Raw genomic sequence first — 14,277 nt, forward strand, 5'->3', positions numbered from 1 at the left:
TCAGGCTGGTCTCAAATTCCTGACCTCATGTGATCCACCTGCCTCTGCCTCCCAAAGTGCTGGGATTACAGGTGGGAGCCACCACACCTGGCTCAAACTCATCTTTTACCTGTTTCTCTACAACCATGACTATCAAATCTCTACTTCCAGTTTGCACCTCTGACTCAGCTGGCAGGTTTCTATAATCTGTCCAGCTACTAATCTGACTTGCTGTTTTCACTTTTGTAGACCAGTAATTTCTCAGGGTACTGAGCATCACGTGAAATAGCATCTTACTATTGTTATTCCTCCTTTAAGCAGCAATACTCTATTCAAAGGAGCACTGGCCACAGGCTAATTATTAACTATTGAACCACTGTCCTCATTTTATGGATATTTATTCTAAACATTACTCATAATTGCTTTTTTAAAGAAATGCACATACGTGCTTTGTTTGAAAACAAATGACCTGTGGATCCTATAGCTTTGTTAACACAGCCCACGCTTCTCTGTAGGTCAACTTTGGGATACAGTGGAGAAAGGCAAATGTAAAATCAAACAATGGCATCATATAGCCAGGCTGTTCCATGATGCCGTGTTTCATGGGCTGGAAATGCCCAGGAAGGGCATTTGATATGGAAAAGGCTAACTCTCAACCAAATAAAATCCCATTAGAATCTGATGCAATAAGTATATTGCATCTATCCCCACATGTACCTCTACCGTTAGTAGCAATTTTTACCTTCTCTTTTTAACAGATTCAATACTTTTGCAGTAAGAACAGGGTAGAATGAATATTACACACAAAAATTAAAATAGAATTTCATGGAACTTTGCTAAGAAGATAGGTTATATCTGGTAGCTGGAATGCATTATATCTAAAGATGAGACTATTAGCTTCATTAAATCTCAGTTATTAGGAAAACGAACTGTTGCAAAATATCTTACCCTGCTTGTAATGCTTAGATACATGTTGCTTAAAAATAATATACAGGTTCCATGGAACTAAAATACAATTAATTACTATACAGATATTAAAGGAAGGCTTACAGAGATAGTGAAAGTTAAAAATAAAGTGGATGAATGCTTTAGCTTTATTTATAAGAACTGTCAATTTTCCAGGCAGAGAGTCATGGCTGCTTGTAACCAGGGTCCTGGTTCTCCCTCCGCTGGGATACCTACTTCCATTTCCACCTGGCTCCAGGACCCCTGCCCTTCCAGCAGGCTGTCTCAATAGGGTCTACACACTTGCGTTCTGCCTTACGCATGTTGTTGGATGTTGCACATTTCCACAAAGCAAATCTGGAAAAACTCTAATACTCCCTACCGTATAAGAAGGACTTAGGGGTCAGGAGGGTGGGGATAGAACGATGTCCAGCCAAGTTTGGTGGCCTTAAAGAGTTGACGCTGCTAAACCAAGACCTTTTGGTCTTCATTTCAAAGGCATGCTTCACAGTGGGAGTGCATATTTTATTTCCTGGACCACTTGACTTCATGCACAGGGCCTGATTTGTTCTCCCAACCATGCTACCCACAGTCCTCACCAGCCACCATCATTAAATCTTTGCTTTCCTGATCAGAATCATTGGCCTGCCCTTTATCTTTACTAAATTATCTATATAAGGGTTGACAAAGGTTCTCAAATCTATCATAGTCAGGACCCACCATCACTTGATGATCTCATTTGCAATGTTTCTTCTCTTCCTTGTCCTAGTTGAAAAAAATCACCCCAAGCCTCAGGATCAACCACCATGGCTAGGATTAAAAATATGAGTTAACCTGTAGGTGGATATTGAAAAGGAGTTGCAGGTATAGTGTAGGGAGCACAAATAATCCTGTTTCCTGGAGTACCCACTGCTGCAGGGCTGACACATATTCCCCAGAACTGGACACCTAATTAGAGAGATTCTGACATATGGCCTAAATGACAACATTTCTCCTCAGTGCAGAGACAGAGCCGGACAGCTCCTGCCTTAACCAAGAGTCGGACACAGCGTATTTCTTCTAACCAGACAGATTAACTGACCTGAGACAGGGATTCTAAAGGCCCTCAACACAAATGCTGTTAGATAATGCACTGCACAAAGCTGTAGTCACCCCTCCCAGGGAAAGTTCATCTCGGAAGGATTTACTAAGGCCCTCTGGGGGCTGGCCTACATTTCTGCATTTCCAGTTCTTGGTGCATGGTTAAAAAGTGAGATGCAGCCTTGTTGGAGCTGCCAGTTCTATTTGCTGCTCTGCTGCAGGCTCTGAACACTAAAAGATAAAGACAACAGGCTCCTATTCAAATAGTGCAGTCCATGTCCCTTCAGTCCAGCAGGTTTAGCAAGGGCCTAACTTCACCCAGTGGGTAAGTCTGTAGGCCATGGTTCTGTGTCTACACAGAGCTGGGTCCTATGTCTCTACAATATTTATCTGGGAGGCTGATGGCTTGCTAAGCCATGAGTGTGGGAGCACAAGGAAGGGACCTTGTGGTTGAAGGCATACTTCGCAGTTGTGTGCATGTTTTGATTTCCTTGGCTGAGTAGAGGACCTGCCTCTACATGGCCACATTTCCTGTTGCCTGAAAGGGCTACCGCATCTTTCCTCATTCTATTTCAGTGGGTAGGTCAGGACAAACTACCTGCAGTGGGCACAGAGGATGGCTAGATTTGTCCTGTCCTTGTCTGCAGGGTACCAAAGAGGAAACAGAAGGAAGAAGCCAGTATATTAGATAATTACTATGTAATAGGCATTGCTTTGGGTACTTTACATGAATAATCTCATTTAATACTCTCAACAACCCCATAAGATAGATGGTACATTTTCCCTTTTACAAGTGAGGCAGCTGAGGCTCAGAGTAAGTAGCCTACCCAAGCCAGTGGATGGTAGAGTGTGGATCTGAACTCAGGTTAGATGAACCTGATTTTGTAATGCCTTGGCTGGGCAGGATAGAATGAATAGGGATCCCTAAAAAACTATAGATTAGAGAGGGCTGGAGGAAACCACGGTGCTTCGGGAAGGCATCCATAAAGGAAGTGGGTAAAAGCAGTTAAAGACAGAAACTGCAGACCTAGGCTAGGCCAGGACCTTCCTAGGTTGTGGTTTCTTACTTCCTACATGGATTAAGCTGGCATGTGGTAGGCAGACAGGGGAGTTGTTGGTGTGCACCTGCAGGCGATTTCCTGGGGAAGCAGCGTGTGTCCGCAGTGCTCAAGGATGGATCACGTCTGCCTCAGTTCAAGGCTCCCTCTAAATGTATGGAACCTTGCCCTGGTAGGAACGCAGGTTCCTCATGCTCGGGTTCTGAATGGGAGGGGCCAGGTCCTATTTCACTTTGTATTCCCCATATATAACACAATGCCTGGTATATAGTAGGTGCTCCATATATGTTTACTGAATGTTAGGCTGAGAAGTAATAGAGAGAGGAGATGTGTGAAATATAGACTCAAAGGAGGCGGGGTTAAGAATTTATGTTGAATTTCACAATAATATAATGTGTAATATAGTAATAATACTGTTCAGTTACCTGAACACCCTGATACTATTTCATCCCTCCATGCCTTTTCCTGGAATGTTTTTGCACCTGCCTGCTGAACTTCTACCCATTCATCACTGGTCATTTTGTGTATCCCTTTCTTTTCACCTTTCCCCTCCCAGTCTCAGTAAACTTCCTTAGTTTACTTTCCTCTGGGCTGTTTGAGAACTGTGTATACCATTTTCCATAATAAAATGTTGCAAAATTAAGCTAGTTTATGTTTACCTCTAGGGAAGGTACCCTGTCTTTTTATTTTTGCAACTCCCATTACCGAGCACATAGACTGACACACAGAAACAGAGTAGGCATACAATAAACTTTTTTAAATGAATAAATGATTTTTTCTTTGTTTTTTAAATTAAATTATGAATAAACGATTGTTTTGAAGAAATAAGTGCAGAATAAATATGGAACTTGCTAAGTAATAGGAGGGTGGTACTGTATGGAGGTATTGTATGGAGGTACTGTACGGAGGTATTGTACGGAGGTATTGTATGGAGGTATTGTATGGAGGTATTGTATGGAGGTATTGTATGGAGGTATTGTATGGAGGTATTGTATGCATTATTTGGTTGACCACCTATACATTCTTGAAGTGAAATATTTGGGTCTTCAGCCCATGTCGCTTACCTTTTGGGCTATTGGGCATGCTTTTGAATATTCACTAGGTCGAAACTGAACCAGCACAAGACCCGTGTGGTTGTGTCTAGGAGAAACAATTCGTACAGGTTATTGTATCATGTGAGAGGCAGGCATGACACTGTCTTTCTGTAGAGCAAGTGCAAAGTCCCATGTGCATGGTGTCATTGACCTCCCACGTGAATTTCTAGAGGCCTGGAGGATGGTGCTGCTGGTAACAGCTCTCTGCTTCTGCTAAGACAGCTCTGCATGCTGGTCCTATTGTAAAGTTGCTCCCACCTCATCGTATCCCATGTTTTGGCCACCATAGGGTTAATGCGATGGGAAACAGAAATGAGCATCCTACCAGCATTTCAACCACCCTATTTCATTCACACAGTCCCTGGGCAATGGGGCTCTGCTGCTGACATCTCGACCTGAAGGTGGCAGCCACTGTGTGGGTTCCTCCTCTGGCTCCTACCCGTTTTCCCCTCGTATTGATAGCACCTTTGGAGCAATAAAGAGTGAGTTGTAAAATTAGTTTTCTGAGCCACATTAAACGGTCTAATATGATCTGACTGGGATTGAAAGCTAGGTCAGATAGAATGCCTTTCTCCACTATGAAGTGCACAAGCATCATTTTGTGTTCAGGCAAAACGTGAGGGCTAAAAAATAATAGAAGAAAACGTGAAAGTTTGATTTATACCTACACCTGCTAAGGTTTTTCTTGTCAAAAAAAAATGAGGACAAACAAACATAAAAAGTGTCCTTGGCAATTTTACGTGTATTCTATAGCAATGTAAATCTTAGTAAATATCCACAAAACCATAAATATCCAAAGGAACCTGGACCATTAGGAGCATAAAGAGATAAGTTGGTAGGTGAAAGGGAAAGAAAGGAATTCAGCCTCTCCTGGCTATGGAGTCTAAAGCAGCATTTCTCCCTACTCTTCCTGATCAGTCTCTGTCACTGATATATATATATATATAAAATTCTGTTTTCTTCATAGCACTTACCAGTATTTGAAATTACTTATTTGATGATTGGTTGTTTTCTCACTGGAGAATGGGTTCCATGACACTAGAACTCCATCTTTCTCATTTACCCTGTATTTTAAATACCTAGAAAGTGCTTGGCATAGAGCAGGTAGTCAAACTCACTTGGAGTGGCACCAGACTAAAGAAAAATGGATTCTTCCTGCGGGTGCAGTGGCTCATGCCTGTAATCCCAGCACTCTGGGGAGCCAAGGTGGGCGGATCACCTGAGGTTGGGAGTTCGAGACCAGCCTGACCAACATGGAGAAACTATGTCTCTACTAAAAATACAAAATTAGCCGGGTGTGGTGGCGCATGCCTGTAATCCCAGCTACTCGGGAGGTTGAGGCAGGAGAATCACTTGAACCTGCGAGGTGGAGGTTGCAGTGAGCCGAGATCATGCCAGTACACTCTAGCCTGGGTGACAGAGTGAGACTCCATCTTAAAAAAAAAAAAAAAAAGGAAAAGGAAAAGAAAAAAGAAAAATTGATTTTTCCTAGGGAAAATATGCTATTTTTCCAAGAAAATACTTCCAGGCTGTAATGATAGCCACAGGAATGCCTTCACACAGAATTCCATGTTGGTTGTCTTCCTCCAGGTAGCCTAGCTGCTACCTTACTGCAGTAGTCAAAGACAGCATTTTATCTGGCTCTATGCATAAAGAGTTTCTGTGATATCAGAGTTCTTATTTATGCCAGTGATGGTATGTAGAAACTTTGAGATGGGAACTAGTGATAAAACATGCTTGAAAATTATTCAACTAAGAAATAGCCCTTTTTTTGCATCTTCATTTGGATGAATGAGAAATTCAGATAGGTCATGTTTCTTATTAAACTACAAGGAGTATTTTACATTTTATACAGTTAAATATTAATTTTACATCTATCCAGACATTGAAGGGAATCTGAAATTTGAATATTTAAAAGAATATGAGGCCATTTAAATAAAAGAACACCCACAAATCAATAACCTGAGTAGCATATTTGATACTGAGAAAGTTCTTTTAAAAGTTATACTTACTGTGTCTCAAAGTAATCAGATATTCTCTCATAATCTACATTCTGATAAAATGTTAGTGTCTGAAAAAAGAAAATTTAAAATTTATGTAAAGCAGGGAAATTGGGGGTGGTGATCCCACTTTAGTAGCATATGGCTTTCCACATCTAGGCATGTAAAATGCCTTCATTAGGGTATGTAATGATGTTCATCACTTGTAAGTAATCAACAAGATTGACTGGTGGATAGACAGGTGCATAGATATGTAATAAAGCAAGTATGCAAATATAATAAAATATTAATGTACATAGTGGGTATAGATATAGAGCTGTTAAATGTAAAATTCTTTCAACTTTTCTGTATGTTTGACATTTTCCATAATAAAATGTTGCAAAATTATAATATAAATTGAATTCATAGCCTCACCAAGAATCTCACAAAAAAGTAATTCTACCTGAGAGAAATGTTTATATGTGCTTTTCAGGAGGTATATACTAAAATATTCATTGTAACATTATTCAGAATAGCCTCCAAATAGAAACAGACCAATGTTCATCAACAGTAAAATGCCTAAGGATATCTTGTAGTACATTCATACAGAGTGACACAATAGATCAGTGAATATGAATGAATGACAGCTACAGAAAACAACATGGACTTTCATAAGCGTCATATTCAAAGACAAAAGCAAGACAAAAATACAATATATGTAGATATTTATGGATGGATGTGTGTATATAATATACATGCAATGATTCCCTTCATATGAAGTTCAAAAATAGACAAAGCTTAGCTATATTACTTAGTGATGCATATGTAGGTTGTGAAACTATTAAGAAAAGTGAGGAAATTATTATTATTATTATTATTATTTGAGATGGAGTTTCACTCTTGTCGCCCAGGCTGAAGTGCAATGGCGCAATCTTGGCTCACTCCAACCTCCTCCTCCCAGGTTCAAGCGATTCTCCTGTCTCAGCCTCCCGAGTAGCTGGGATTACAGGTACCTGCCACCATATCCAGCCAATTTTTGTATTTTTAGTAGAGACGGGGTTTCACCATGTTGGTCAGGCTGGTCTTGAACTCCCGACCTCAGGCGATCCACCCGCCTCGGCCTCCCAGAGTGCTGGGATTCAGGTGTGAGCCACTACGCCTGGCCGAAAAGTAAGGAAATTATTACCACAAAAGTCAGACTAATGTTTAACCTGGAAAAGGAGACAATTCTGATCAGGGAAAACACAGGAGGGCTTTGGGTACTTCTGATGTTATATTTTTTTGACGTGAATGGTGATTACATGGGTGTTTGGTTTACAATAATTTGCTAAATTATGCATAAATGTTTTATTTACTTTTCTATGTGGGTGTTATATTCATTTTAAAAAAACAAATGATTAGCTATGATGCTTAGCATCATACTAGCCAATAATTAGTCTGTGAAGTTACAGTGACCCAGCCTGCATTATATAAGCAAGGTGCTTTCATAATATACTATTGTACTTCATTGAGCCTCAATTGCTATAGGATGTAAGACTCATCCTGATTTCAGAGATGTTAAATGTTAAGAAAAAAGTGCCCTATCGAAGAGATCACTTGAGGTTAGGAGTTCAAGACCAGCTTGGCCAACATGGTGAAACCCTGTCTCTACTAAAAAAAAAAAACAAAAACAAAAACAAAAACAAAAACAAAAAAAAACAAAAATTAGCCAGGCATGGTGGTATGCACCTGTAATCCCAATTACTCGGGAGGCTGAGATACAAGAATTGCTTGAACCCGGGGAGCAGAGGTTGCAGTGAACCAACATTGTGCCGCTGCACTCCAGCCTGGATGACAGAGTGAGACCCTGTCTCAAAAAAAGAATGTGCCTTTGAATTGATAAAATATGGTAGTTGTAGTGATGGTAGCAGTAGGAGTAGTGGTAGTGTTTGTAGTAATGCATACACATAGTACTTACTATGTGCCAGGTGCTTTTCTAAGCCCTTAATGTATACTAACTCATTTAATCCTCATAAGAACCTTATGTGTCAAGTTGAAAGAAGAAAAAAAATTAGAATAAAAGAACCTTATGAGGTAGTTACTTTCATTACTATTATTAGCCCCAATTTACTGATGAGAGAATTACAGATTTAAAAACTTGTTCAGTGTCATTTGGTAGTAAATGATAGAGCCAGTATTTAATTAGAAATGCAAATTTTGTATTTTTGCAAAATGCAATGTTTCATTGCCATTGGTCATTTGTATATTTTTTATGAATAACTAGTAGTTTGAAGGTCTGAGTTGCAAATACACAAATATACAGTAGACCCTTGAACAACACAGGTTTGAACTACGCAAGTACACTTATACATGGGATTTTTTTTTCAATTAGTATACTGGAAAGTTTTTTGGAGATTTGTGGCAATTTGAAAAAACTCACAGTTGAACCATGTAGCCTAGAATACTGAAAAAATTAAGAAAAAGGTGTTTCACGAGTACATAAAATATATGTGGATACTAGTCTATTTTATCATTTGCTACCATAAAATATATACCGATCTACTGTAAAGTTAAAATTTATCAAAACTTAAACAAACATTTACAGACCACACATAGCGCCATTTGCAGTTGAGAGAAAAATAAACAAATGTAAAGGTGCAGTAATAAACCACAACTGCATGAAATTAACTACAGTACACACTGTACTATGTGATCATTTCACAGCCACCTCCGATTGCTATTGCTGTGAGCTCAAGTGTTGTGAGTATCTGCTTAAAATTCTGTGTGACACTAGTCATCCTGTGGGCAGTTCGTCCTTCCAGTAAATTGCATATCACAGCAAAAACTGATCTCTTGTGGTTCTTGCATATTTTTTTATCATGTTTAGTGCAATACTGTAAACCTTGAATAACACCATGGGCCCATAGAGAGTGCCACTAGTGATGCTGTGGAAGGTGCTTCCAAGCAAAGAAAAGTCATGACATTACAAGAAAATGTTGAACGAGAGGGAAAATTGAAAAACAGAGCAAAACAAAAAAAGAGAAATGAAAAAAATGTTGAAATGATTGATATGTACCTGTGTGTGTGTGTGTATATATATATGTATATGCACCTATATATATAACCTGTATACATATATATGTACCTGTATAGATATGTAACGATATATATGCCTGTATATATATGTGTGTGTGTGTGTGTGTGTGTATATATATAGAGAGAGGGAGAGAGAGAGAGCTATATATATATAGCTGTAGACTGAGGTCTACAGCTAGGTTGCCCATCATTTCAGATGATTTATCTTATAAACAGATAACGTAAACTTACGGTATTGATAAATACAGTACAGTATTGTAAATGTGTTTTCTCTTCCTTATGATTTTCTTAATTGCATTTCTTTTCTCTAGCTTACTTTATTGTAAGAATACAGCATATAATACATATAAAATATGTGTTAATAGGCTGTTTAGGTTAGGCTTCCAGTCAATAGTAGGCTGTTAGTAGTTAAGCTTTTGGGGAGTCAGAAGTTATACCACGGCCGGGTGTGGTGACTCACACCTGTAATCCCAGCACTTTGGCAGGCCGAGGCAGGTGGATCACGAGGTCAGGAATTTGAGACCAGCCTGGCCAACAGGGTGAAACGCTGTCTCTACTGAAAATACAAAAATTAGCTGGGCATGGTGGCGCACACCCATAGTCTCAGCTACTAGGGAGGCTGAGGCAGGAAGATCAATTGAACCCAGGAGGTGGAGGTTGCGGTGAGCCAAGATCACACCGCTGCACTCCAGCCTGGGCAACAAGAGTGAAACTCCATCTCAAAACAAACAAACAAACCAACAAATAAACCAGTAAAAGTTATACCAGATTTTCAACTGGGCAGGGGTTGGTGCCCCAATCCCCACATTGTTCAAGAATCAACTGTATACTATAATCAAATTCTTGGAAAGAAAACCAAGAGTTAAATATATCCTTTTATTTTGGTACATTATCAATCCAGTCCTATTTTATTTATCATACTTTATTTTTTCCCTGTATCATCTTCCCCCATAGTAGGTAGCAATATATCATATATCAAACAACTATGTTTGTATCCTTGAAAATATGCCTTTGGTATCTTTGTATCCTTGAAATACGTATAATGCCTTTTTGTTTGTTATTTATGTGTATGTATTTGTAATATTCATAAATGTTATTACACTGATAGTGCTATGGTCTGAACGTGTTCCTCTAAAACTTATGTGTTAAAACCTGATCACCAACATGATAGTATTGGAGGTGGAGCCCTTTGGGAGGTGATTAGGTCATGAGGGCACAGCCTCCTGAATGGGATTAGTGCTCTTATAAAAGAGGCCTCTGAGAGTGGCCTTGCCCCTTCTGCCATGTGAGGACACAGTGAAAAGACGCTGTCTGTGAGGAACGGTCCCTCACCAGAGACCAAGTCTGCTGGCATCTTGATCTTGGGCTTCCCAGCCTCCAGAACTATGAGAAAGTAAATTTCTGTTGTTATAAGCCACCTGGTTTGAGTTATTTTTGTTATGTAGCCCAAATGGACTAAGATAGATTTCAAATAGTTACTCATAATTTTTATTCAACTCTGTGTTTGAAGATCTATTCATGAGACTGCATGTAAATCTAAATCCATGTTGTTTCCAAATCTGTTGATGCCAGATTATATGATTATTTAAAATAAGTAATTATATATAATATTATAGATTGATAAAAATAAGTATCAAATGAAAGTAGAGTTACTGTTTCCCTGAGAACTAAGTTGATTTTTTTGGAAAATTTTGATAAAGCAAGTCACTGAAGAAATTGCTGAATTAGTAGGTATGAGCAAGGTAATACTAAAAAACTGAAAAAAATTATAAAATTCTAGAGTTTCAGTTGCTTTTCCAGTGCCTTCAAGTATTTTTTTTCTTTCTCTTAAAGAAACTGAAATAGGAACTCAGAAATGATGCATTATGAGCAAGGTTACATAAGAAAGGAGATGAGGAACTATAATAAATGGACATATTTTAAAGAAAAGGCTTTGGTCCTATATGAAAAGTATGTTCATTTATTTAAGTTAAAGTAAAATGTTTCATATATATTTAAGTTAAAGTAAAATGTTTCACATATATTGGTTTCACCTTTTATGATTCTCTGCTTTCACTGACTTTGGAATTAACTGACCACTTCCATTCCATTGTATCAGATAGCAGGCTCACTATTCTATGTGCTTAAGGAAGCTGAGCCTAGAAATGGAAGGTGGGGAACAGAAACTGCCATTTGAGTTACACAGTTTTTAAGAAGAAATTGAAGTAACATGTAAAATGCTCACATTATGATATTAATTTGAAATGCACTATACAAAATAAGATACACAGTATATTTATACCTATTGTTATAAGTAAAATGTTTATTCAGAAACAGAATGCTTGTTTCTCAGTACTGCAAGGAAAAATTAGCATTCAGATAAAAAGTTTTCTCAGCAAGGCAATTGTACTTTCTGCAGAAAGGATGCTCCTCACAGATGGAACAATGGCGAGAGCACCCTTTCTGCAGAAAGTAAAATTGCCTTGCTGAGAAAACTTTTTATCTGAATGCTAATTTTTCCTTGCAGTACCGAGAAACAAGCATTCTGTTTCTGGATAAACATTTTACTTACAACAAAATGGTGACCCATACAGGGATACACTTTCCTCTGGGGGCAGTCTCTAGTCCTCTCTAATGAGGAGGTGCCCCACTGCCTCACTGCGGTGGCCTCAGGGGTAAGGAATTGAGACCCACTCAGTGTGATGAATAAATCTGGACTCTCAGCAATATGGAAAGAAACTGGCTGGTAACCTGGAGTAAAGGATCCTCACATACCACGTGGACCAGGTAACCTCGTGCACGAGCCAAGGAAGGAAACACTGCAGGAGCCGGTAAAGTATTGCCTTGGTGGTCAAGACTAAGGAAAGAAAGCCGCGGGGTGGTAAAACATTCCTTGGACAGGATATACCAAGGAAACAGACACCGCAGAGGCAGTAGAGCATTCCTTAGTCAGGACTAAGGAAAGAAAAGCCATGGGAGGCGTTGAAGTATTTCTTAGGGTGTCTTAGAGGTTAAAAAGAGGTGAAAAACCCCATTAGGGAGAGACTGAACCTCACACAATCCTCCAGCAATAGGAAAAATATTCAAAACTTCCCTTTCCTCTCTTTGCGGCGGAAGAAAGAGGCTAAGCTCCACTCCCACCAGCCGCTCCCTAGGGGAAAGGGAAGGAGAGGGGAGAACAGCAGCATAGGTGGCTGGCAGAGGCAAGGGAAAGACCAGCAGAGAGGAAAGAGAAACTAGGAGAGGAAGTTAGAGAGAAAGAGAGCAACAGCAGCAAGCACAGCTCCACATTGTTGTAGATTGCTAGCACCTGGCAGAGCGGCAGTGGCTAGGACGCTCTCCTCGCACCCAGCCATGCAGCTAGAGCCATCCAGGCCACCAGCTGTCGAGCCCCAAGCCTTCTGTGCTGCTCAGGTACGTCCTGCCACCCTCGGAGGACAGCTGGCCATGGACGCCTGCAAGTTAGAGCTGAGCAGGAAAGTGTGAGTGTGCCGGGGCCAGGATACCATGCCGCGCAGCCCAGCAGCCAAGAGGCAGGTCCCTCTCCCTAGCCTGGCTCTGCATGGAAGAAGAGGTCAAGGACTGGTGCCAGGAGGAGAGCAGAGGAGGTGAAAGAGCATGATCGTACAACTTGCGGCAGGCACCTGCCAAGCCTCTGGGCCAGCAACAGCCCGGGGCCTGGGCTGTGGCCACAGGGATCCCACCCAGCCCAAGAAACTAAGTGTAAGAGAGGAAGGGAGAAAGTAAAAAGGAAAATCAGAAAGAAACAGGAGAGACAGATGGCGGCACATGCTCTGGGGCAGGGCCCATGCCATTGCCTGGCCCTGCCAGCTGCAAGAGTGGGAGAACTCAGGAGGGAGACAGCGCAAATGAGAGAGAGAGATAGAGGGAGAGAATAAGTGAGCGAGAGACTGAAAGAGACAGAGATCAGAGAAAGACACAGAAGGTAAGACTAGGAAGAAAAAGTGTAAAAAGAAGTCAGAAAGTTAAGGCATGTCAAAGATTGTCTGTGAAAGTCATAAAAAAAGTTATAAAAGGGAATTTATGCAAGAAATATTGTATAATTTAAAAGTAATTAGGCCTCCTGAATATAAAACTATTAAAGTTTGTTAAGTTTCTTAGAAACTTAACAGGATGCAGTGAAGTCAGACACTTCCAAGAGCTTGGAAGATGCTTCCAAGAGCATCAGTCCGCCCTTATTCATCCCTAAGCAAATGTATAATAGTATTATAGAGGACATTTACTGAACACTCTGCCAAATAATTAGAGCAGTATTTGTGCTCTAGTTCAATTGGCTATCCATTTTACTCTAGCATTTCATCAACCAGAAAAACTTTTTCTTTTAAAAACTCAAGCAAAACAGCTAAGCCAAACATGTTAAAAAAGTTTGAAGAGAAAAAAATATAAAATCAAGAGGAAGGAATTGTAAAAATAAAAAGTTTCCTCTTCAAAGTTTCCCTTCTTGTTAAAGAATAAATCATAAGTGTTAGAAATAATAGTTTCTTTTAAAGACTAACTTCCTTCAAGCCTTCAAGCCTCCTTACTTTGTGCTAATAACTCTTTGCTAAGCCCTATCCTATGTAGCTGTTAGACATGCTCACAGGCATGTAGTACATCCTGTGTCCTTGTACTTTAACCGAGATATCTGTGCTGGACATGCTCACAGGCAGGTTCCAGTTCGCAGTCTATGCCCCTTTATTATTTAGGAATGTTACTATTTTTCTAAGTCTTTTCGTAAGCAACCTCCTTTTTTCCTTTGTTCCCTATTGCCTTTACCTATTTAGGAAAGTTTTAAATTATTAGCCCGTCAGGTTCAGCTTAGATTGTGAGGTCTAGCTTCAGTCAATGGAGACAAGACACAGTAGCAAGGACAAGCCCTGTAAAGGATAAAAATTGCTTCCCTCCTTTATTCAGGTGCACTCTTGCCATTGTTCCATCTGTGAGGAGCACCCTTTCTGCAGAAAGTAAAACTGCCTTGCTAAGAAAATTTTTTGTCTAAATGCTGTTTTTTTCTTGTAGTACCAAAGAACAAGCATTCTGTTTCTAAGTAAACATTTTACTTATAACACCTATTATGACATTGTTTGC

The 14,277-nt window shown here is 39.8% G+C and overlaps 1 protein-coding gene across 30 annotated transcripts in view; it reads right to left on the reverse strand.

Annotated features, from left to right (window-relative positions):
• Positions 1 to 14,277, reverse strand: part of CATSPERE (catsper channel auxiliary subunit epsilon) — a 182,128-nt gene that overhangs the window by 64,520 nt on the left and 103,331 nt on the right. For 21 of the 30 annotated variants that reach the window (XR_010156519.1, XR_010156516.1, XM_054674860.2 and 18 more), the window contains 2 exons: positions 6,169 to 6,227; positions 4,127 to 4,202 (listed from right to left, as the gene is read on the reverse strand). Coding sequence is in view for 19 of the 30 variants with exons in the window: in XM_054674860.2 (XP_054530835.1) it covers positions 4,127 to 4,202; positions 6,169 to 6,227 (135 nt within the window). In the remaining 11 variants the exon portion in view is untranslated. Of the gene's footprint in view, positions 1 to 4,126; positions 4,622 to 6,168; positions 6,228 to 14,277 lie in introns of all 30 variants that reach the window. The other 9 variants (XR_010156542.1, XR_010156541.1, XR_010156540.1 and 6 more) reach the window with 2 other exon arrangements.

This window comes from Pan troglodytes, chromosome 1, assembly GCF_028858775.2.
Source record: "Pan troglodytes isolate AG18354 chromosome 1, NHGRI_mPanTro3-v2.0_pri, whole genome shotgun sequence".
Lineage (NCBI taxonomy): Eukaryota > Metazoa > Chordata > Mammalia > Primates > Hominidae > Pan > Pan troglodytes.